At 41.3% G+C, this 25,802-nt stretch overlaps 2 protein-coding genes across 8 annotated transcripts in view; one reads left to right on the top strand and one right to left on the bottom strand.

Moving 5' to 3' along the window:
- USP47 (ubiquitin specific peptidase 47) overlaps positions 1–13,834 on the top strand; it is an 83,274-nt gene extending 69,440 nt beyond the window's left edge. For all 3 annotated transcript variants that reach the window (XM_066639250.1, XM_066639239.1, XM_066639261.1), the window contains 9 exons: positions 178–958; positions 2,883–3,058; positions 5,999–6,079; positions 7,508–7,623; positions 8,408–8,526; positions 9,392–9,522; positions 9,919–9,966; positions 10,743–10,873; positions 12,387–13,834. In XM_066639250.1, coding sequence (XP_066495347.1) covers positions 178–958; positions 2,883–3,058; positions 5,999–6,079; positions 7,508–7,623; positions 8,408–8,526; positions 9,392–9,522; positions 9,919–9,966; positions 10,743–10,873; positions 12,387–12,561 — 1,758 coding nt within the window. In that variant the 3' untranslated portion in view covers positions 12,562–13,834. The remainder of the gene's footprint in view (positions 1–177; positions 959–2,882; positions 3,059–5,998; positions 6,080–7,507; positions 7,624–8,407; positions 8,527–9,391; positions 9,523–9,918; positions 9,967–10,742; positions 10,874–12,386) is intronic.
- Positions 13,149–25,802, bottom strand: part of DKK3 (dickkopf WNT signaling pathway inhibitor 3) — a 38,873-nt gene continuing 26,219 nt past the window's right edge. For all 5 annotated transcript variants that reach the window (XM_066639273.1, XM_066639291.1, XM_066639308.1 and 2 more), the window contains 4 exons: positions 22,199–22,291; positions 18,683–18,827; positions 17,366–17,522; positions 13,149–16,998 (listed from right to left, as the gene is read on the bottom strand). In XM_066639273.1, coding sequence (XP_066495370.1) covers positions 16,767–16,998; positions 17,366–17,522; positions 18,683–18,827; positions 22,199–22,291 — 627 coding nt within the window. In that variant the 3' untranslated portion in view covers positions 13,149–16,766. The remainder of the gene's footprint in view (positions 16,999–17,365; positions 17,523–18,682; positions 18,828–22,198; positions 22,292–25,802) is intronic.

The following is a 25,802-nucleotide window of genomic DNA, read 5'->3' as shown; positions in this document are numbered from 1 at the left end:
GTTTAGATTTTAGCAGCAGTAGAGATAAGATCGTACTCTAGAGAAACTGAAAGATCTTAGTTGACCGATCTGTATTTCCGATCTGTATTTCCATTGAATTTCCTTGAATTCTCTAGGTGACTGCTTAAATTTGAAAGATTTTTCATGTGCAGTTGGCTTTCTCCTTTGTCTGTTTAGGTATTTGTAGAAAGTTCAGAGTCTCCGGATCGGCAGTTGGCATTTACAGATTCCCATTTATGGAAACTCCTGGATCGTCATGCAAATACAATCAGACTATATATTTCATTGCCAGAACAATCTCCTGGATCACAGTTTAGAAGGACAGTTTTTCAGAAAGCTGGTGGAGATTCCAGAAATTTAGATGAAATCTGTGAAAGAGTGAAAGGACCTCTAGGTAATATGAAATCAGTAGAAGCTATCCTGGAAGAGAGCACTGAAAAACTTAAAACATTGTCTCTACAGCAACAGCGGCAAGAGGGGGATAATGGAGACAGCAGTAAGAGTACAGAGGCAAGTGACTTTGAAACCATTGAATCGCCTTCAAATGAGGCAGATTCATCAGCATCAGCAGAAAATCGAGAACTTGAAAACCAAATTCAGGTTTCTGATCCAGAAAATTTCCAGTCAGAGGAGCGGTCAGATTCTGATGTAAATAATGACAGGAGTACAAGTTCAGTGGACAGTGACATTCTTAGTTCCAGCCACAGTAGTGACACCTTGTGCAATGTAGATAATGCTCCTATGCCTTTGGCTAACGGACTTGACTCGCACAGCATAACAAGTAGTAGGAGATCCAAAGCCAATGAAGGAAAGAAGGAAACATGGGATACTGCTGAAGAGGATTCCGGAACTGACAGTGAATACGATGAAAGTGGCAAGAGCAGGGGAGAAACACAGTATATGTACTTCAAGGCAGAGCCCTACATTGCAGACGAAGGTTCAGGAGAAGGACAAAAATGTATGTATGGAGAAGTGTGTAATTTGTGACTTCAAAAAATAGAAAGCTAAATCTTCTCGAAACATTTGTGTACTGCCTTTCCAAAAGCGAAGCAATGTTGTTACTAAACGGGGAGAAATACTTCAAAATGTTGAGTAATTATGTATTTATCTTAATGATAAAGGACATAGGGGAGAGTGTTTACTATCCAAGATCATACTGGAAGGTTGCAAGGTGAATCGGTATGTTAAGGTACTTGCATGGTCCGTATGAGAATGGCAGGTGCCTATTTCTAATTAATATAGAAGCGTTGCCGTTTTTTGATGTCTCATGTAGTTTTTATCATCAGACTGATCATTATGCTTTCTGAATATCATGGAGTTGCTTACAAGTCTGGATTAATGGTTGGCATTTAGAAACTAAATGAGTTGGAATTTGGTGAAGTAGGAACCTTCATACTTTACAGACATTGAGTCGTTTAGCAGGGAAAAATTAGTCTCAATGATATGGAAAAAACTATGGCTAACTTAAGCGAATACTTTAAAAATGGGAGATTGACTTGTAAGTCAAAACAACAGATCCAAAGTTTTTTCAGTGTTTTCTTGGTTCCAAATGTTTACAAAATCTTGTTCTGTGTTGAATATTTCTGCATCTGCAAGATTTTCTTAAAAAGAAAGAAAAGCAGTCAAATTTAATTGATGCCTACAGTTTTCAGTATTGCGATGTAAATAAGGTAAATCTACTATTCCTCACTGGCACAGCAGCCACTTTGCTGGTGCATTTGTGATGGCTCTTGTGTAAGCAGCTCTGGTAGGAAAGCCTTCATGGTCCTGCCCATGGTCACTGGTGAAGGTGAGTGATGTGCCAAGTTTCTCAGGGTCAGAGGGAGAGTGGAATGAAGGTGGGGAGGGACGTTTCTGGGCAGTGGGGAGGGGTGGAATAGGTCCAGGACTGGCCAGGATCAGCAGAGGTAGTGTCCACCATGCCCTTTCCTCCTCCCTGGGTCTGGAAGCCATAGAAGGGGCTTCTTGGACTTAACATCAGCAAAATAACTGACGTGTGTCCAAATAACCCCACTGAGCAGGCTGGGCTCAACACAGTGTAAGGGGAAAAAAATTTCTTTACTCCAAGGAGACCTCCAGCCTGCTCCTAACCTGTGCTGGATACAGCATAGGCCACTTGGCCCAGCTGTGCCAGCGCAGGTTAGAATTGGGCTGTCAACTAGGTCAATCAGAAGATTGTTGTCTTACGTAGAAGACTGTCTTCTTGAAAGTAGTTCATTTTTAATGCAAATTTAGAAAGAATTAAACCAGATGTGAACTTGATTATAATCAAGTATCTGTCTACTAGATATGTATCCCCTATAGATTTACTGCACCAACAGCATAAGATAATTCATCCTCCTTCCATGGAGTGCTTAAAGATTTGTGTGCCCCGAGTTTAAGACAAGAGAAGAGATGCACAGGCGTGAGGGAGCTTGTACTATTGGCTTCTACTTAGAAGCATGTTGTATGATTTTAAATAACGTTTTTTTAGAATGTAAGCTCCTTTGATCTTGGAAAAGCAGTATATAAAAAGGCATTCAGAATTAATCTTCAAAAAAGGGGGCATTTCTGTAGTTTACCCTTGTAAGTTACTGCTAAAGGATGGTTGTTCATCTGAACCATTCCTCCCCTTCCCCCAGCCACTGGAGTTTTTCCTTGTTGAGTAACAAAGTTCTACATACATGCACATCCTCTGTAGTGTGGAAACACAGAGCAGTCCTAGGATGGCTGCATACATATCTTTATCTTTGTGGCAACAGAAAGATGCCCAAAAGCTATGTGACACATGTGACGAGGTGAGTGCTACATTACAAGGATGGCACAGTAAATATTTACATATTTAACCTACAGGAATTGAACATTTTATTTTCACATTGAAAATTCCTTTCTTCTTGGCTTAGGGTTGTTGATTCATGTTGATAAAAGAATTACTCTCTCTGCCTTCAAACAACACTTGGAACCATTTGTTGGTGTTCCGTCGTCTCAGTTTAAAGTTTTTCGAGTATATGCCAGCAATCAAGAATTTGAGAGTGTTCGGCTGAATGAAACACTTTCATCCTTCTCAGATGATAACAAGGTTAGCAAACATGCCAAGTACTGAAAGTTCAAAAATGGAGGGATTTATTTGGATGCTGTGTGTCAGGTTTATCTGTATGTGGCATTTAAATATATTCACTTGTGTTATAATTGCTCCATTGGTGTACATAGCTGTGGCGTTCTCTACTCTCTCCATCTCCCACCAAGAGACTTCCAACGTAGGAGTAAGTTGTTCAGGTGCTTCAGTAAAGGCCAGAATGCAGAAAGTTTTACTCTTGCGGTTTATTTAAGAACAGTTAACAGAGGTGCAAAAAATCAAAACTTTAGATATAGGCTGATGGGTTCTGAGCTGTCTGTGACAGATCAGGAAAGAGATCTTGGGGTGGTGGTGGACAGGTCGATGAAAGTATCGACCCAATGTGCGGCGCCAGTGAAGAAGGCCAATTCTATGCTTGGGATCATTAGGAAGGGTATTGAGAACAAAATGGCTAATATTATAATGCCGTTGTACAAATCTATGGTAAGGCCACACCTGGAGTATTGTGTCCAGTTCTGGTCGCCGCATCTCAAAAAAGACATAGTGGAAATGGAAAAGGTGCAAAAGAGAGCAACTAAGATGATTACGGGGCTGGGGCACCTTCCTTATGAGGAAAGGCTACGGCGTTTGGGTCTCTTCAGCCTAGAAAAGAGATGCCTGAGGGGGGACATGATTGAAACATACAAAATTATGCAGGGGATGGACAGAGTGGATAGGGAGATGCTCTTTACATTCTCACATAATACCAGAACCAGGGGACATCCACTAAAATTGATTGTTGGGCGGGTTAATTTAATTAATTTTTTTTAATTAACAGTATTTATATACCGCTTTTCAGCTGAACGTTCACAAAGCGGTTTACAGAGAAAAATCAAATAACTAGGGTTAGGACAGACAAAAGGAAATATTTCTTTACTCAGCATGTGGTCGGTCTGTGGAACTCCTTGCCACAGGATGTGGTGCTGGCGTCTAGCCTAGACGCCTTTAAAAGGGGATTGGACAAGTTTCTGGAGGAAAAATCCATTACAAGCCATGATGTGTATGCGCAACCTCCTGATTTTAGAAATGGGTTATGTCAGAATGCCAGATGCAAGGGAGGGCACCAGGATGAGGTCTCTTGTTATCTGGTGTGCTCCCTGGGGCATTTGGTGGGCCGCTGTGAGATACAGGAAGCTGGACTAGATGGGCCTATGGCCTGATCCAGCAGGGCTGTTCTTATGTTCTTAGGTGGGCCAACACGTAAGCAAGGCTACTCTGCCTGTTGTCTGGTTTCTCACTACCAGATACTACCTATTGCCCCTCAGCTCATTTGCCAAGCTAATCTCAACCCCGTACCCATATTCTTGGGAACATTCCTGCCAACAGGGGGATGCTTTGGGGAGGCACAGCTGTGTTGGATCTGCCCTGGTGGCCAAGTAGAGTACCCTCTCTCCTTATGTTGAATTCACAGTGGATTTCTCTTTCTGTCTCTCTTTTCTCCTTGGAAGTCTCCTTCCCTTCCTCTGCTTTATCTCCCTTGCACTTCTGTCTTTTCGTGCATTTTGCTCCCTTAGTTCTCCCCTCTGCCTGTCTTCCCTTGCCCACTTCCAAAGACACTCTCCTCTTTTCTAGCCTTTTCTGTTTTGTTCTGTCTTCTCTCACATTCTGGTCTCTGATTTCTCTCTTCACTCAACCTTCTCCACTGCCTCTCCTCCTCCGTTTCTCCCTTTCTTGCATCCTCCTCTGTCACCCCTCGGCCTCATTCCCAGGCTAGTCTGTGGGCAGATACCAGACAGCCAGCCCCTGATCAAAGAGAGTGCCACCAGCTGAGTGACGGTGTCTTTTCAATTGGAGGCACTCGGTGAAGAAATAATCAGTGATGGCCATCGGCTGCAGCATCATCTGCTGCCTCCCCTGTGCTGTTGCTAGCTTCCACAACTCACAATGATGCTAGAGCAGTGGTTCCCAAATGGTGGGTCAGAACCCACCAGCGAGTTGCAACCTGATTTTTGGTGGGTTTTGAAACTGACAAGCTGACAGCTGAGAAGGAAAATGTATTGAGCCCTATAGAAAGTGAAACTGAGCCACACATGTGCGTTTACTCATAAGTAGGCAACTATGCTTTGGTCCACTTCGAAGGGCAGGCCAAAAGGAATGTAACACCATCAGAATGATCTCGAACTCAGGCCCCAAAAAACACTTGAGAAGGAAGTCGTCCCCTCCCCTGCTGACAAGGAAAATGTATTGGGTCCGAAGGAAAGCCACACGTGTGTGTTTGCTCATGAGCAGGCAAGGGTGCCTGAGCTCCAATCACAGGCCAGATGAAGGGGAATGAAAGGCCACTAAAATGGTCCCAATTCGATGAACATGGAGCTCAACAAACGCTCCAGAAGATGTCCCTTCTACCTTAGTAAAAAGGATAAATATAGTCTTGAACAGCTAGTGAAGCTAATTTTTTTTTAGTGTAAAGCTATGTCTGATTGTTATTTTAAAAAATGGGTCCTAGTGCTAAAAAATTTGGGAACCACTGTGTAGAATAAGGCTAGAGTAAATTATGCAATTTTTATACATTTACCAAACCTTCCTAATGTATCTCAGTTGCAAATGTAGGTTATTGCAGAACATGTCTTGCAAAGCATTCGTGTTCATTTATAAAGCTTAGTATGATGCACAAGGGTGATGTTCAGGATTGTGGTTGCCACATGTTTTTTTAAGGCTTTTAGGGTGACATCACTTACACCTTTTTAAAGCTTCTCCTTTCAACCATGTAGTCTTTTCTCCCTCTGAAAGCTAGTTCTCTACACGTAGCACAACTGAATCCTATATCATTCTGGTTTGTCAGAGACACAAAAATATCTGGAGGTTGTTGGATTCTTGCTGTACTTACAGTGGACTGTGTTGATAAGACAGAGAGGTAGCTTCTAATTTTGATTCTAATATATATACATATTTTCCTGTTTTAAGATAACAATTAGGCTTGGGAGAGCACTGAAGAAGGGTGAATACAGAGTCAAGGTTTATCAGCTGTTGATAAATGATCCAGAGGTAAGGAAAGCTTCTAACTGCTTAAAATTTATTAGCTAGCTTTACATCTAAAAGGTGGACCTCTTACAGTTTATTTCAGTGAGTGTGTTTTATTACTGGACCTACTACTGGCCACTGAGGCTGAAATCTTAGATACACTTATCTGGTCCTGTTGAACTCAAGTAGTAATAAACATGTTTAGGATTATTTTATTTACTAAATTTCTACCCCACTTTATCTCTCCAAAGGGTATTCAGAGCAGTTTAGGATTAGAGTGCTGTTTCTTACCCTATGGACATTAATCCACAGGGAAAACTTGTAATCGGCATACAAAGTATATTGTGAATATGTTTTCTAGCATGGGAAACGCATTAGGCAGTTAATATTAGCAGCATAACCCTGGTGGAATTCTTACACTGCAGTTTATACATTATAAAGTAATTCCTTTTGCAAATGTAAATCTCACTCTGATCTCTCTGTAGAAAAAGTAAGGTGTATTATGCACACCCGAATATTTCATGTCATCTACATCTGGCAGTTGTATGAGGACTATGCAGACTTGCAGCCTGGCCATGTTGTTCCTTGTCCCAACTGGCTAATTGGACTGAAATGGCAGAATGGATGATATTCTTATTATTACTTTGTTTGCTAGATGAATACGCCAAAAATCTTGAGCTAAAGGCACACATGCACTTACCTGGGAGTAGGCCCCATTGCCAGGTGTAATGTACCTGGTTAAACTGGTCTAATACTGTTAATGGGATAGAGGAGGATCAGTCCTGAACAATCTGGGGCATGTTGCTAGATTTTCCTGAGATGAAGGTGAAGTTCCACTAAGCCAGAACTACATATGATGATAAATGTGGAAATATCTCTGAAAATGACAGTGCCGTGTATAAAGTTTCCCTTCCTCATGTTCTGGTGTTGTCATGCTGTGCATTTCCCCATCCTCCACATGATATTCATTGTTGTTGGTGAGGACATGAAGTGCTTTTTAGTACAAGTTATAGAAGGGAAGAACATGACTGTCACTGATGGGCTCTCCGTGGTGGGGGTCAGTCAGCCGAAGGCTGCAAGAGCAGCTGCCATGGCTCTTGCAGAAAGTTGGATAGAGTCCGCCGAGATGTCTGCCACAAAGGCAGCAGCAGAAGCCATTCTGCGGAGGTCAGAGCATGCCTTGGAAGGCAGTTTATATTGATCTGTAAACTTCTACATCCACAAAACAAGAGCCCTATCATAAGCATACCCACCTGCAGCTAACTGACCTGGACATGGAGGCCACCGAGAAGGGGAATTCACATGTAAGCTCAAATCTCCCCTTTTGGTAGCACACTTTGGTTATCATAGTCTCCATCATGGAGAGTAGTATTATCTTTTCTCGTTCTGTTCTATCCAAAAGAGCAGTTACTTGTGCTAATATTGTTGTTGTTTTATTTTTTGTGTTCACAGCCCTGCAAGTTCCTTCTTGATTCTGTTTTTGCTAAAGGAATGACTGTTCGGCAGTCAAAAGAGGAGTTACTTCCTCAGCTCAGGGAGCAATGTGGATTAGATCTGACTATTGACAGGTAAAGAGCATTGAAGTTTGGGTCCTATGTGTTTATAGCTTGGAAACTCAAAGTGCATACAAGATGGAGAGCTATTGATTTGGTCACAATAAAATAAGTGGGGGACAATCACTTGTTTTCCTTTAGCTTGACTGGGTAAAACTAAATCTCTAGTTCACATGAGAAATGGCTCTATTGTGCATTATAATTGGTTCTTATTTTGTTTCTGGTGGTTGAAATATTGCAGTGTTCTAAAGTTAGCATTTTTTCCTCTGTAATTAAATGCAGCGTACAATGGTCATCTTTGCACGATGGATTTCCCATCTTGCGATGAAAGCACTGCAGAAAAAAGTTCTATAAAATTAAAACTTGTTCTAAAAATGGTTTTGCATGAATAGTAGAAGTTGTGTTTCCTCCTTTTTACTTGTTAGTTCCTCCACTTGAAAACATGCCCATTCCCCTGTATAAAGAAGACTGTAGATCAAAGATTTTCAACCTTTTTCACCTCATGGTACACTGACAAGGCACTAAAATTGTCAAGGCACACCATCAGTTTTTTGACAATTGACAAGGCACACCATACTCACAGCAGAGGCTCACATCCCCCAGTGGCCCTATTAATAAATGATCCTCCCCCAAACCTGCAGACCATCTGCAGCACACCAGTATGCCATGGCACAGTGGCTGAAAATGGCTACTGTGGATTCAGACCAAATTCTCTGTAAATTTAGCTTTTGTCATAGCTTGTCTAAGATAGCCAGTAGACTAAACTAGTATTTATTGAAAGATACTAATTTTTCTACAGATTCCGCCTAAGAAAGAAGACCTGGAAAAATCCTGGCACTGTGTTTCTGGATTATCATGTCTATGAAGAAGATATTAATATTTCAAGTAACTGGGAGGTCTTCCTAGAAATACTTGATGGTAATAACATTGCAAAGCTAACATGTTAAAGCTTTAAGATTGTTGCCATTTTAGCTTAATCATTTTAGCTTAATCATTTATATTTCAAAATGTTTTTAATTGTATCATTTAGCCATTTCATTATCTTTAACAGTGTTTAAATTTAATCTTATTTCTATACCAGCCATAAATTACAACAAGATGCATGATAAAATACAGTAGGTCCTCACTTTACAATGGGTTTACAATGCAATGACATCACTTTATGATGCACTTTCTCTAACAAAACAAGGCTCACTATGCAATTAGTTATTCACTGTATGATGGGCTTATGAATGTCTCCACCAGACTCTCGTGATAGGTAAGCTGTCTAACTGCAAACATTTTGGTAGTGTTTCAGGGTCCAATCTTATCCAACTTTCCAGTGCCAGTGCAACTGCAGTGCAGCCCTGAGGAAAAGGAATGAATGTTCCCTTACCTGGAGGAGGCCTCCATGACTGTTCCCCTTTTGCAGGATGCATGCCCTGTTGGCATGACTGCACCAGCACTGGAAAATTGGATAGGATTTGGCCCTCAGTCAATAGCAGCATGTTTAACATTGTGGTTCCATGTATTTGAGGGAAGGAGAGAGGGGAAGGCCAGATGTAAGTAATATATGGCAGTGGTCCTGTGCCTCAAGACATTCTGGGCTTCTGTCCAAATGCCATTTGAGGAAATCCAGATAACAATGAATGTGTCTAACGACAGGGTTCACGGAACTTATCCTTGTCGTTAAGTGACACATACCTATAGTTTTCATTTAGAATACATACACATTTCATTATGTATCTTTCAGTCTTTGAAACTTCTTACTAGATCACAACAGTACTCAAATTAAATTTTGTAGGAGCAGAAAAGATGAAATCTATGTCACAGCTTGCTGTTCTGTCAAGGAAGTGGAGGCCATCTGAGATGAAGCTGGATCCCTTTCAGGAAGTGGTTTTGGAGAGCAGCAGTGTTGATGAGTTAAAAGAAAAGGTGAGTTAGCAGGCTTATGTTCTAGAAGTCATATTTGTCCCTTCAGTGGAGCTCTGAAAGCTTCAGGACAGAATCATAGTAGTAATTAATGCCCCCCCATATGAGCAGAGGCTCGAACAATCGCTTCTAATTAACTTTTGATACTGTCAAATTTCAGTTTTATTTAATGTTCTCATTGGTGTAGGAGAAACGTTAGTCAGCTTTGTGCACTAAAATATTAAATACAGAAATTCTGTTTTAGTTTGGATAGTGCAAACTACTAGGATTCATAGTGGAAACTATTTGTATTGCTGCCAGCAGGTATTTGTTAGTGTGATGCTATTAACATGAATAACAGCATGTGTGTGCCCAATTTTTTAAAAAGAACCTGAATGTCTTCTTTTTTTGTTTTGACAGCTTAGTGAAATAAGTGGAATTGCTATAGAAAACATTGAGTTTGCAAAGGTGAGTTGGTTTATCTCTTCAGACTACAGTGTCTAACTCAGGGGTGTCGCACTTATTTTGTAGAACAGGCCGAATGGCATTTATGACACCTGCTGTGGGCTGGAAGCGATGTAATTAGGCAGGAAGTAATGTCATTAAACAGGTCATAACCAGAAATAAGAACTTTTTCTCGCTTAGAAACACATTAGTTGCAAATGTCAGAAGAGAAAATATGCAAATCTTGATCATATTTCAAGATACTGGAGGGCCCAATTATCATGTGGGTCGCCCTTTCAGCAGTAACACCTCAGCACTACTCAGCAACTGAGAACTTGCGGGTGGATAAAAAGCTTCGGTGGGCCGCATCCAGCCTCCAGGTCCGTTTGACACCCCTGGTCTAACCTATGCATACATGAACACACATCAATGTATATAGGCCATGCTGCATGGTTACTGATCAACAAACAGCAATAGGCCTGTCATCTCTATGGGGGGCTGCATAATGTGCATTATAATCCTACCAGCTCTAGTTTTGGAGATATGACATAGCCACCTTATATGTTGATTCAACCAGTTGGCTGCACATCAGCATCTAGGGTGCCATTTTTGGAATCAGTGCCCCAGATGTATCCAAGAATAGATCTAACATCTGAAGCAGCAGGAAAAAAAATTGTTGGGTAGTGTTGTCATCATTGGTCTTACCAAGGTTGCATATACTTGTGTACAGTGGGATTTAGACCATACTGTACATCCTTGGCATATATACTCTTTTTGCTAATGTATTTTGTTCTTTCCAGGGCAGAGGAACATTTCCATGTGAGATTTCTGTTCTAGAGATACATCAGGATTTGGACTGGAATCCTAAGGTTTCTACACTGAATGTATGGCCTCTCTACATTTGTGATGATGGAGCAGTGATATTTTATAGGTATACCTTTTTGTGTTTACAATAGTTTATTTTTTTAAGTGTATGCAGTAGAACAGTGGTTCCCAAACTGGTGGGTCATGAGCCACTAGCCAAGGAAGTACTTATCCCTGCAGCTTTAAGTGGCGGGAAGGGGGGAAGACAGCAAAGTGATCCCTGCTGCTGCTGGGAACAAGGGTTTTTTCCCCAATTACCTAAGGGGAATGCCAGCCTCTAGGGAGTGTGGGGAGCCCTGCAGATGCCTGTGGAGGGCTCCCCAAGCCGCCAAGCAGTAAAAAAAGCAATTGAAAACCACTTTGGTTTTTGATCAAAAACATCCCCTGGAGGCCTTAGGTAAGTGAAAGCACACCCCCCCACACCCCCCCCCCCACAGAGCGAACAATGTGATCCTGGGGATTGTGTTGATACCATAGCCCCTCCCCCGCATGCACTTACAGTGCTCCCAACTCTTGCAGGAGTTTGGGAAACACTGCAGTAGAATCGTAAGCAAAGCTGACTAGTTTTGATGTGGCCTTGCTTGTTTGGGTAAAAATATGTCCAGATGTACTGTTTACAGGTGTAAGTATGGATTGGTTCATATTCAACAGCAATTCTGTGCAAATATCTTGGAAGCTTTCGTAGCTATCACTGGGCTTGTATCTAGGCAGAGATAATATGGAACAACCTTTGGTGTGAGTCAGTGCCATCTTCCAGGAACCTATATGTATGACTGCCTTGACTTGTATCATTGTGACATCTTCAGTAATTGCCATTTCAGTTACTAAGCTTACAGATGCTGTGGCTGTGCCACTTCAGATATTGCCAACGACTTTGCATTGTCTTCTGCATTGAGTCATGACTAAGTTCCACTGATGTCAATGGGAATTAGTCATGATTAACATTTTTAGGCAGCAATCCAATGCACACTTTCTTGGGAGTAAGGCCTGTTGAACATAGCGGGACTTGTGAGTAGACATGCCTAAGATAGTGCCCTAAATTTAGGACAAAACCCTTACTGACTAAATACTTACAAGCTTCTGACCTCTTATATCTCATTTTATGCATAGTTATTTAGAGGAGATACTGTAGATCCAGCATCAACTTTTCTTGTAAATGTTCAAGTGTACTGAAGTGAGTGTTGGGCCTATAATTCTTTCCCTGACAGAAAAAGAATCCCCTTTTGACTCAGGTCTGGTAATTCATAGACAGCCATTACAGCCCACCTTTGGGGTTGGATTTAGCATCAGACTCTCCCTGATCCCTACTGCTAGATAACCACATGCATGGAGTGATCTTGTGGTCTTACCTAGTTTATAAGATAAGATCTTGTGGTCTTATCTACACACAGCTTCATCCCCACGATATGCCCAGCATTATGCAGAAAAAAGAATTCTTGAAAACTTTTGTGGTGCCTACATCTGGTAATTAAAAATGAGCTGGAATTTAAGTCCTAATAAGCTAATACATAAGTTAGTTCCTGTAAAAAAAATTTCCAGTTGCTACTATGGCATTTTTAACTGTGCTGTTTGTATACCAGGGATAAGACTGAAGAAGTGGTGGAATTGACAGAAGAACAGAGAAATGAGTTAATGAAAAAAGAAAGCAGCAGACTTCAGAAAACTGGACACCGTGTGACCTACTCTCCTCGTAAAGAAAAAGCACTAAAAATATATCTGGACGGAGCGCCAAATAAAGATTTGACTCAAGACTGATATTTATTTCAGCATTTTCCCTGGGGAATTTTTTGTTAAGTGAGAGAGGTTCACTACTACTATGTAGTGCTGTTATGGCAGGACATTAGGTGTACAGTGGAGACACCAGCACTGATTGGGCTGCAGTTTTACCAATCAGAAGCTCAGTGCCCAGTTAGGTCACTGTTTGACTTGGAATCATGTTGTGCACTATAGTCAAATGTACTGTAAAGATAAAAGGGATGTGCAAATAAAAATACAACAGTGGGGTGGGGGAGGGTAGTGAGCAAAAATTGAGGACAATGTGCACAGAGCAGTAGCTAGTAAACTAGCCTCAAACAGGAGATTCATAGCTTGATAATAAAAGCTGTGTAAAGGCCATGAATGAATCCTTTTCTGTTTGTTTCACTGATACACACATTACCTCACTGAAGAGTTCAGAAGTAAATGTACCTGCTTTTTGAAAAGCGCGGGAATGGCAACGGACTGAAAATGTGGTGGATTTGGCACTCCCAACCCTTATAAAGTTATGTTTTTAGCAGAATCTCATAAATTTCTCTTCCAGCAAGGAGAACATCTGAGAGTATTTTTAGAAAAGAAAAAAACCATTACCAGCAGGTGTTGTTTTTTATTTTTCAGTGTGTTAAGGTGACTGATTTTTATTAGGTTATAGACACCATCAACTTCACTGCTCCATTCAGTGTGTAAATACAGCTCTGCCCTGCTGAGTTAGCAGAACTACATTTCAGCTGTTTACTATGGTATTTCTCTTCACATATCAATATTCACTGTGTACATTTAAAAGTATAGTTGCCTATTTAAATTTGTATGTTTGGCAATGCTGGGTACTTAAGTTTGTAATTTTCCCTTGTTAATAAGTTTTAGGTTTTTGTTCAGCTACATTTTTTGTACATTTTGTTTTTGGGCTCTTGCAAGTTTGCATCTCCTAGTACCATTGCAAATCATACTTTTTTTTTCCTGCAGTTGATTCTTAGTTTATGTAGTTTTTTAAAAAGTTGATCTCCTTTAAGATGTCCCATTACAGACTCTCCAGTAGTTCAGGATGAGGTGCAGAGTGATGAAGTAAACCAGGATTTCATTGCAAAGTTTAGAACACAGTAAGATTTTGCTTTGTCACATTATAAGATCAATTACAAACAATTCTATATAGTTCTTTTTTAAATACCATCTAATTTATATCAATCAATAAAGGTTTTGGTAAACTTTTCCATGCCAGATGCTGTTTACAACAATGAACATGCCAATAAAACATTTGTTCATTCTATTATTTTAATTATAATTCTCTGAACTTCTTTTACAACTGAAAAGGATAAGATTGTTTTTGGAAAGGTAATGGAGAATATTTCTAGTGCTCATGGTATAGCTTCAATAGTAAAGTTTTTTCCTTTCGGATTTAATTTTCAAACCTGGGCTGATTACTTGAAGTGCAGAGGCTATAGCAAGGCTACTCACATAACTTGAGGTTATGTGTCTGGCTGTAGAAAGAATGACAAGGGCAGATTCCTGTGCTTATTTGTTGTGTTCAGCATGGACTTTGACAAGTACTCAAAGTGAGCCACATCAAATTTCCCAGGTAACTTCTCTGCCTTTCAAGTTACTAAGCCCTTAACTTCTGGGGAGGGGTCCTCAGCTTTATACCAGTTTGTTTTGTTAGCTTTCTACCGTATTCCATTAAGGTCGGAAATGAAGCAGAGCCTTCTGGGCAGATACCAGTTCTGTTGTCCCCTTCTCCAGGGCTGCACTCTTTTTCGCAGTGTCTGCCTCTGTGCACAAGGTGGCTCAGTGTTCCTCAAAAGGAAGAACTGAAGCATATTGGGCTGCTGTAAGGGATGTGCTCTCTCCCCTACCACCACCAGATGGGGTTTCACTCTGAGCACCAAAGAGACTTCTGATGATGCAGTTTTTCTGCTAAGAGCTTAGCCCAGAAAGGAGCTATGGTGCCATGAAGATAGACTTCTCTATCCAGAGTGGCTGCACCTTTTTGCCTGGAAGCTTAAAGGTAGAAGATATTCTCATGTTTCTAATAGTGACTGTCCTACTAGCTTCCAAACCCACAAATCAAATCTGCAAGATTTCCTGAAGGTATTGCAAGGTGGTGGGTGGGCTTATTCCAGCAGAGATCAGTGATGTCTTGTTGTAGAAATGATGGGGAACAAGGCATAAAACTACCCTTCAGCCAGGCTGTTGTACTGTCCATTGTGTTGGTGAAATCATATGGCTTCTCTGAAATTTGCTTCCCAGTGACTGTTTCTGGCAGGAGCATTTGAGGGCTTCTTAGATTATATAAGGCAGGGGTGCTCACACTTTTTTGGCTCGAGAGCTACTTTGAAACCCAGCAAGGCCCAGAGATCTACCAGAGTTTTTTTTACAATGTTTGTGCCATCGTAACATATAACATTTATGTGTACAATGTATGTTGGTGTACCTTGAGCCCCACTGAGTATAACAGGACTTACTCCTGAGTAGACATGCCTAGGATTAGGCTGTGAGGCTGCAATCCTAGCCACACTTACCTGGGAGTAAGCCCCATTGAGTACAATGGGCCTTACTCCTGGTGTTTCCTCCCAGAGGCACCTGAAGGGGGGGGCGGCACTCCACGATCTACTCATTTTGTCTCGCGATCTACCGGTAGATCGCAATCCACCTATTGAGCACCCCTGATATAAGGCATCTTATATTCTAGCAGAATCATTCTTTTGCATGGCCCTGTTTTTCCTTAAAACCATTTCTAGGAAGCTACAGACAGTAGCTGTTTGGGGCTATTGTCTGTATGCCAGCTATCTGAGACAAAGTATGGCAGTCAGCCTACACAAAGTTTGAAAAATGTACTTACAATCAACCACTGTGTGTGTGTGTGTAAAATGTGATTCACTGAATTCATGGGGGGGGGGAATCCTGTCACAATGGATCAGAGCCTATATGAGTCATCACTACCAAGTGTCCACAGAGTCATTGCTGCTTGTAGTACAGTCATCTCTGTATTTCTGGGTACAAAACTGAAGGGATGTGATATGGTTGTCTGTTTACTTACCCTTTGAGAGTTCGACATCTATTTTTCAGCACAAGTTTAGTTTTGGGAGGTGCATACTTCAACAGCTGGTCCTAATTAGAATACAATAGCAAGAGGGTAGCCCTGAAACCCTGAATATTATGTTGTCCATTTGTGTTGTGGATTTATCTGCCCAGTGCAGGAGTAGTTTTGCTATATAGGAATAGGACTTGAAGAGCCTCTGCTTTCTTGGCATTTTAGGAAGACTAAGGGCTAGAACTCATCTTCCCTTTTTCTGCATTTGTGTGAGGCTGTCTCTTAAACCTGCATTGCAGTTTTTTGTGTGTAGTTTATGCTTATGAAGTTTTCTTCTCCACTGTGCAAAGATCCAGGAGAGTCCCTTCAAAGGACCAAAGTAAATTTGGGGCTGCCTAGAGAAGCAACTGGGAACAGTTACCCACTCAAGGATATGTTTGCAGATGGTACCTGAGCAAATCTAAAAGTTTTTACCCCACCTGCAAGCAGTTGCAATTCCAGCGAGAAAACTTTAATATGCATTGGATTAGACATGGCCACTGCCAGGGGCTATAGCTGCATTTTGGACAACAGCTACTATCCCAGCCAACTAAAGAAGCTGACTTTTTTAATGCTAGTCTCTGAAGGCACAATATACAAACTCCAAAGCAAAGCAAAATTGTCCAAGGTCATAGCACAGTCTGGTTGAACTGCTCACATGCCAGACTGATACTGGTTTCCCAAGGACAGAACACAGAATTCTTGCTATTTATGTCATCTTAAGACTAAGGCACTAATGTTTTTGAAGTACATAGTTTGATTATAAATTTCATTGTGATAATTTTTTTAAACAGAAGCATACATAAAAGCTAATACCCAGTCAAAAAAACATGGTTCTTCAAAATTTGTTAACACACCCATATATACAGAAAAGGCAGGGCTCAAACCATCATCACTCTTAAATAGACTTAAATTAATTTGTCTATTAACAATTTCAAAACATGAAACTCAAATTGCTGATCCATAGAAGGAAGTCATTGCAAGAGAAAAATTATCATGCAGCGCAAAAGATAACTATAGAAAATGTATTCAAGTATTGCAATTCTAAGCAGCAGACTGGGGGAAAAGGACTGTTTAGGGCTGCTATAAGCCAAGGTACTATTGCATTTCTAGAATTGTATGCATGACTAACTCCATTAATTTACATTTCATCTCCAAATAGCAGATCACTACCCAAATCCAAGTCTTCTGAGTCAGTTCCTTCATCAGCTAAGCCATCCAGTGCTTTTTTTATCAATCTGTCTTCATAGTCACCAAGAATGTCCTCGGCTACCAAATCCAGAAGAAATGTTTCATCTGCTACCACCTGTTTCCCATTATCCCCATTTTGGGTTCTGTTAGAGGACAGTTCACAGAGAGAATCACTGCTGTGGCTGTGGGGAAAGTAACAAATTTTGTTAGTGTCACCACATTTTTCTTAGATCAGTTGTGCACTACAGGTACATTTGCAAAAATGTATGTGAATGAAGGAGTTTCAGACCCTGTCATGCCACAGGAGCACCTATATCTGCAATTATTAGGAGGGGAAAGTAATTGTGACACCTGCCTTATGATGTATTACACTTTTGCAGTTGATACAATGCATCTTGCATACAACAAACAAGATTTCTATACTTTGTACTTCTGAGACAAAGATCTCTGGAATTGGAGATGAATCAAACCATCCATTCATACTTCTGACTCATTTGTTCTGGTCATCAATTCAGCAGTTCTGAACAACCTAATACATCTTGTTCTTACCTAAGTGTCTGACAAATCAATCCATGTGTACATGGGCAGCGGTCAAGGGCTCCGTCTGGTTCCAGCTCCCATGTAATTAAATTTAGAAATCTGTTTGAAGGGTCATGACACGGTTCTCCCTCTCCAGGTAACGGAGTGCACACAGGGAATAGAAGATCTGTGGGTGTAAGTTGGAGAGCTTAATTATACTTAATTATACTTCTGATGCCTTCAGTTTTCCATGAAGAATATGTGTGTAGAGCATAAATATCCTTTAGGTATTATGTCTAAATGCTCCTTCGTAAAGTCTCCTCAATGAAGTTTCACACCCTAAGAGTAAAACTTTTTCCAAACAAGATGCAAGTACTAATCTCAAAAGTTGAAATTGAAAGTCAATGTTCTCAGTAGAAACAGTCTAAAATCATCTACATGTTGGGTGGGTAACAGGTGTTCCTACCAGCCATCTTAGCAACCCACCATATAGTGATAGTACTGAACATGTAATCCCATTGACAATTGCTGTTTCATAGCCACTATGGGATAAAAGCCTCAATACCATCAAGTTAACACACACCAGCATCTGAATATACACCCCCATTGTATACATCCCTTCAGATCATACATGGGTAGAGATATAGATTCATGAGGAAGGCTATACAACCACACCATTTCTTTTGGTTAAACTGAAGAATTTTTCCCAGTGTAGTTATCCCAGTTTTCATTATCTATACTACCTGTACATTTGTCTTGGGTTTTCCTATGAACTCGACTAGTGTTCGATACCAACAACACTGAATAGTAAAGCTCTGAAATAGATGCTCTAAGCTCATGCCATCCTTTCCTACTGCCAACCGCCCCAGTACAAAGAAACAGAAAATAGTTAGTGGTTAAGGAAACTGCTGCTCTTTGGAAGTCTTGTTGGAATTACTAAGTGGTAAAATGTGCTGTTTTGATAGCAGGTGCTTTTCCATTTGTGCAGCTCTTTGGCATCGGGAGAGATGTGCATTTTATATCCACTGCACTTAAACGTACACGTGTACTGGTGTTCCATAATACAGGTTGTTGTTGTTAATATTATTATTATTTTATTATTAACAGTATTTATATACCGCTTTTCAACTAAAACTTCAAAGCAGTTTACAGAGAAAAATCAAATAACTAATGGCTCCGTCCCAAAAGGGCTCACAATCGAAAAAGGTTCCTTAAGGGAGTTTAATATGCACATTAGAATGGAGCAGAAATACAGACCTACACGTTGGTATCATTGCTTGGCTGTCCTTCATCCATGGGAAAGAACAGGCAAGACAGAAAAATAAAATGTGGAAACATTGGACTGACCTTTTGAAAAAGCACAGCACATTCCAGGATTGCAGTCATGCTGGTTTTCACAAATTGTTCCATTTTCTCCTCTTGAGGCAGCTTTCCTACACTCACCCCAGACGCAAAGCTGGTGTCCACAGCACTCCACATCTCGAGAACAATGCTGGGAGACATAATGAAACACAAATATGCATGCATGCACAATTAACCTCTTGATCACCAGAGGAACTGGATAATTGTTAAAGAATTGGAACAATGCTATTACAGTAAACAGACTTGGGTTGCAATCCTAACCTCACTTTCCTGGGAGTAAGCCCCACTGAACACAATAGGACTTACTTCTGAGTAGACCTAGTTAGGATTGTGCCTATAGTGTAGGAATACACAAAACACTGCATAAATACGACTATGTTACCCCAAACTATACTGTGTATTTCAACTGGAAAAAAGTTTAACACTATAAGATCATTTCACTTTGAATGCTATAAAGGCTTAAATGAAAAAATGGCAGTCTGCCTAGAAAGCCAACAAAGAGTATGAGAATAGCATTTTTATTGGAGGTGGCCAAGTAGAGTAGATTGCTACTGCTAGGCTTTCATCCTAGGTTAATCAGAGGGGCCACTTTCATCTTTGCTGTAACCCAGAATGTTGTCTCCAGATTCAATTAGAGATTTTTAACACATTTTAAAGCTTACCCTAGTGTCAGTGCCTCTTTGTGCCTTAAGGGCTTCTGCACCCTTATAGGGCAGGCTACCCACACTCAGTCTCAATAACCCACTACCAGTGCTCACACTTTAATACACCAAGGTTTCCCTTTGGAGCAACCTTTTAGCCTTCTGAACACACACACACACAGAAAAGTTTTTTAAAGTTAAAGTTACATATACTCAGGTAACCAAAGCTCATCCTGCCTAGGGCAGGAGAGGGATGGAAAATGGTTCCTGCAATCAGTACACATTCCGCAAAGAAAACAATGAAGCTAACTTCATCTACACTGACTTTGAATGCTTAAGACTAACCATCAATTCAATTTTACTTTGGCAGCACTTCTTGTGGCAGATGCCAGGCTCAGTAGTAAAGAATAGACTTTCTTAGCCTACAGTTATAGGAAATTTCCTGGGGACCCACAAGGTATCAAGAACCAATCCATTCAATCACCATTCAACTCAATATGCTGAGTCATGCCACTCCAAGTTGTTATTCAATCAAAACTTAGGTCACCTCCACCTCATCTTCTCCTCCACTAGCTGATTTCTAACACCTGATGCATTCCTTCTATTCCACTATCTAACTTTCAGGGTCTCTGCCTGCTTGGCCACTCAGCACTGGAAAAGAAAGTTAACCCTTCTGCTTATTGCTCTGCCTGCTTTGCCATCTGAGTTTTAAAGCTTGTTCTCCATAATCCTTGAATGATTCATGGAGCGGGGGAAGGAGCAGGGGAAGGGGAGGGAGGCAGTGACGCGATCCTGGGGATCCCCAGGACCGCGTCACTAAGGGGGGGGGCGAGGGGAGGTGCTTTGCACTTACTTTCAGAAGGCAGGGCTGCAGCAGGCTACAGGAAGTGCAAGGAGCCCTGTGCAGCCCCGCACAGCGCTCCCCAAGACTTGGAACTTTCACTAAAAGCAGGCACAAAGCACTTCCTTTTTGCAGGAGGTACTTTGCGCCCGCTTTTAGCTAACATTCCAAGCCTCAGAGAGTGCAGGGCTGTGCAGGGCTCTCCGTACCTCTTGTAGCCTGCTGCAGCCCTGCCTTCTGAAAGTAAGAGCAAAGCACCCCCCTCACCCTCCCTTAGCAATGGGATCTTGGGGATCGCATTGCTGCCCTAGTCCCTCTCCGAAAGAACTTACTGAGGGGTAAAGCTCCCTCAAAGTTTGAGAACCACTGCATTGCCAGTTTCCCAAATGTCCTTGGTGTTTCTCAGATCCAGTTTAACCTTTCATTGTTGTAGGGTCAAACCATTGTTATTACCCAACATCCCTGCTATAACATGCCACTCTGCAATCTTACTGCCAAACAATATCTAATAATATGAAATATCCCCATAATATACCATAAACACCCTGACACCTAGGTTTCCATAAAAAATGTCCTAAAGATATTGACTAGTCAAACTAAGTTTAAAGGCTAGAAATTGATTTAAAATACATCTAAGGATGATGCTCATTTTGAGGTCACTGTTCCCCACAATCTCACTGTTAAAGATCTCAGCAGAGACTTTAGCAATGCAAGAACGTTGCCTGCATCTCTGGAGTTTCTAGAACTGAAATGGCCTCAATATTTAGCAAGAGTTGAGACTTCCTGGAATTGAAAATGATTAGCTGATCAGGCAGGGAAACCTTCCCTAGCCTAGCCTCTGTCTTGTTGCAGCTAACTTTATAAACAGTTCTTCAAATGGTTAAGAACGGCAACCCTGAGAAGATCAAAGAATCAGGATGGAAAAAAATCAAAGGTTGGGTACCCAATGTCAAAGTAGTTATATTCATGTGCACATTAATATTAATACCTCATAATATCCACCTGCTGTTTAATGGCACCAAACAGGAAGATCAGTCACCAAATAGTAAGGGTATACCTGTCTAATTTCTAAGGATAACATGTCTCATGCTCCATAAGTGTTTAGAGCAGTGTTTCTCAAACTTTGAGGGAGCTTTACTCCATCAGTTTGTGGGGAGGGGCTAGGGCAATAACAAAATCCCCAGGATCTCATCACTAAGGGGGGGGGGTTGCTTTGTACTTAGTACAAAGATAACTAGATAGGGCTGCTGGAGGTGCAGGGAGCCCTGTGCAGCACTCCCTAAGCTTGGAATCTTCAGTAAAAGCAGGTGCAAAGCATTTCTGTTTTGCAGGAGGTGCTTTGTGCCTGCTTTTTCCAAACATTCCAAGCCTCAGGGAGACTGCAGAAGGTTGTGCAAGGCTTCCCACAATTCCTGCATCCTCCAGCAGCCCTATCTAGTTAAAACTAAGTACAAAGCACCCCCTTTGCCCCCCCTTAGCGACACAATCCTGGGGTTTGCATTGCCACCTCCCCCCTTTCCCCACCCCTTAAAGGGATGGGGGAAGTGTTACACAAACTGGTGGGTCGCGAACTACCAGTTTGAAAACCTCTAGCTTAGAGGAATCTGAAGAAATTGCTGTTATCTATTTTTTTCCGGTGTTGGATGAAGATGCATAGTTTTGATTCAGTGAATACCTGCAGGAAAGTTAAACTTTCTCATGTGTTGACCAGGAAATTCTTTATTAATACATTTAAGGCTTATAAACAAGTGGTTTGGATTTTTCCAGTTCCAGCAAAATGTTTAGCAGACATTTTATCAACACTTTCCCTACTTCACCCCAATCTTCTTGTACTTAACTCAAGTGGGGTTTGGAGTCTACAGTCCCAAGCCAGGAATTATTACCAACACTCCATCATACAGGTACAATAGAAGAAACATGGAAAAATGGTATGAGGAAAGTCGTCCAAAGCACCTCTAGGTAGGAATTAATCATGGATTGTTACATGGTGAAGTGAGTGACAAAATATGCAATACTCACAGTGTGCTGGGTTTTGCAAACATGACACTTGTACTCCAAACCTGAGAATTCACAATATTTTCCAGTCTCACAGTCCTCATCAATAATGCATTCCTGAGGGGAAAAAATTAACATATCTTAATATATTTTAGTAAATGTATACAGTTAGGTTGTATGGAACCAAGGAGCAAAGTACCATTACATTAAATGTATGGTTTGGACTGCCCCCCCCCCCCAGTTTTTAAAGTTCACTATCAGCGGCACTGACGGGTGAGGAATGGGGGAAAATTGCTGAGGACTGTGGCATGTGGGGAAGAGACATTTAACCCTGCCATCCAACAAATCAACCCGTGAAGTTGTTTTTAGTCCCACAAAGGAAGCTTTACTTGTAGGGTTAACAACTGCAAATTTGGGGACACAAGTTCTGTCAAGATGGCAGTGCAGCATGAAAGGTCCCAATCAACTCTCTCACTCTCTCACCCCAACTGAAAAACGAAAAACTTAGGACAAACGTAACTAAGTAAAAATGTACACAGTAAATGTGTAGCCTGGACCCAAGAGTTCATTTGACGGAAACCTTTTAGACATTTACTAATATAAATATTGGGCATCACAATTCTATAGATATGCATAAACAAAACAGTGCATATTGCTGTTTACACTGCGTGCTACACCAGTGTTTCTCACACATTTAGCACTGGGATCCACTTTTTAGAATGAGATTCTTTCAGGACCCACTGGAAGTCATGTCAAGACCAGAAGTGACATCCAGAAGTAGGAAATTTTTTAACAATCCTAGGCTGCAATCCTACCTGCACTTAACAGTAAGTCCCATTTACTGTCATTGTTAAAAGAATATATATAGTAGCTTGTTAAAAGTACAGGTCTGTAACATTTCCCCAAATGCAGTCACATACCATGATAGCATCAAGTCCAATATATTAAAAATGAAATATTGAAATGAATGGAGACCTGTAGCAGTTTGACACTGCTTGGGATGCCCACAAGGCTTGTTATGGCCTTGTGGCTTGATGAGTGCAGAGCACTGAAGGGTTAAGTAAGGAAACTGAGGCTAAAGGAGCATGGAATCAGCGCAAATGAATGAGAGCCGGCAGACAGGTTTGAATGTAGAGATGCATCAGCGAGGCTTGAAGCTGGAACAGATCTGACTTCCTCGCCCCGCCTCCTGCAAGCTTTATTCATTCTTAAACATGTGTCGCAATACCGTGCAATACAAGTTACACTAACAACTCTTAGCTGGTCCTGACTGACTCTAGCTAACCACAAAACATTCTTGAGATAAAAACCTCCCGTTGTTTACTTCACTGGGCTTCAGACACTCAGCATGTTCCAAGGCTGAGAGTTTGCTCTCTGCGCAGGCGTGACTATTGTTGTTTGCCACATACTAAGACTAAGCCCAGCACCTGTGCATCTTATTTACCACAGGGACCCACCTGAAATTGGCTCGCGACCCACCAAGTGGGTCCCAACCGACAGTTTGAGAAAACAGTATGCTACACAGTTATCTCGTTGAAAATTGTTTTTTTACAGTTACTTAACACAGAGTTGTAACAACCTAGTAGCCTCCTATGGTGGCAAAAACTGCTTTACACAATACTTACATGAGGGATTCTTAGCCTCACCCCTTTATCTGCCTCTCTGATGAACAGACAATCCTGTTGCAGGTACAGTTTTTCATCACAGAAGCAGCAAAACAGTCTCGGGATACATGGCACTCCCTGTGTGCGCTCCAACAATATTAAAGTGAAGTGTTTCGGCTGCTAATGCCAAATAGGAGGGCAATTTCAGGCGGTAAGGATCCATCTCTAGTTTACAAACACCTCGCAAGGCAGGTAACAGACAAGTGGCAATTATATACCAATAACAGACAGAACTATATCAATGAATTCCCTTGGTTCAATATTTAGGTTAAATAGAACCAAGTTGCTCAATCCTACATGAGCAACACTAGTTAAAAATTCATTTGAACCTACTGGAGAAGCCATAAAGCTTTCTCACATTAGATACCAGTAGATTGGTTGTGCCTAAACATCTTGGAAGAAATTTAAACATAGAAGCAGTTTTCAGACAATGGAGAACTTAAAGCTTAACAATACAGATGGAGCCTGTTTATCAGCAGATTTTACATCCACAGGTCTGGCTCAGTGAGGATCCCCCAGACCCACGTTAGGGCAGACTCGGGCCCCACCTAAACCTTCCAAAAGGGACCAGAACTGAGCTCCGGTCCCTTCCAGAGGGCTTTCTGAACCCCACAGAGACAGCACACATCTGCCTGCTGCATCTGCGGGCTTCAGGAAGCCTTCCAGAGAGGATCAGAGGGTCCCCTTCCAAGGGCTTAAGGGACCAATTGTGGATTTGATTATCCATGAATTTCAGCATTCGCAGGAGGACCAAAAATGGATCCCCTATGGATACTGAGGCCCCACCTATATAGCCAAATGTATTATGGATCTTTCATATTCTCTTCAAGACTTAAATCCTCTGTGCGTGGGCCTGTGTGCTACTCCTGCAGTTTTGCTTTCTGTCCTCTGAGATATCAATGACTATTATTGAGAAGTGCCTGAGTTTCTGTGGCTTCTCTAGCTCTGCTGTCATAAAGCAGCAGCAAATATGCACATTCTCAACTTCCTTCCCTAATGAGCCTGTGGCAAAGGCACCAATTTATTTTTATTCCATGTGCTCTCAGCCTATTGCCAAGTTTCATGCTGTCGGTCTTTCCAACTGTCTCTTCACACAGGACAGTCCTATCACATTGGTAAACTTTCAGCAGCACTTCTGCCTGAGCTCAAGAGCATCCTGTTGCTAGCATGGAGTTTTACACCCACCCTGTTTCAGAACTTGTTTGGACAGCTGGATATTTTCTGCTCTTCATTGTTTAAAGTCTTTCTCCTTGCCCTTCTCAATTCTTTAGGCGTTGTCTCAAACACTTTGGACCGAATCCTTCATGATGGAATTGTGGATGCTCTTTTTATGACACTTTACTTTTATTTCATTTGGCCGTAGAGTGCATTCAGGATAGGTAACAGCTGCCCAATTAAAACCTGTCTAGTTTTTCAGGTTTCACATGTTTCCAAGAGGGCAATATGCCTTATCACCGGGTCTGTGTTGACTTGGTGCAAAAACTAGTTTAAAAAAAAGAGCAGGCTGAATGCAGAGGTTACAATAGGGTCAGCTCCGAACATCATCAACAATGCTACCATGTGCTGCAGCTTGAACTGCTCCCAGTCACATGCTCATTAATACAGGGGGGTCATATAAAAAACCATGTGTGTGCACACATACACTCACACCTGGCCCATTCATGGATTCAGCCATAGTAATAAGCCTTTGTTAACATCGTTATACTCAAAGGAATCACTACTGACTCAATGCAGCTGTATTTATAGATGGGTCAAGTCTCACACCATGTTCTCTACACATATATATCGTAGAGGGACTGTCAGGACACAAATGATAGGACGACAACTTTGGCTTGGCAAGTCTGCACTTTGCAATTTCTTAATCTGTTTCAAAGTCTTGTTTTAATCATGAGGAGTTCTTCAAACCATGATTTTTTCATTCCAGTTAAGCAGTTGCTATTCAAACAACCCTTGTGCAAATGTCA

This window comes from Tiliqua scincoides, chromosome 1 (genome assembly GCF_035046505.1).
Source record: "Tiliqua scincoides isolate rTilSci1 chromosome 1, rTilSci1.hap2, whole genome shotgun sequence".
Taxonomy (NCBI): Eukaryota; Metazoa; Chordata; class Lepidosauria; order Squamata; family Scincidae; genus Tiliqua; species Tiliqua scincoides.
This window is presented reverse-complemented; position numbering and strand designations above follow the sequence as displayed.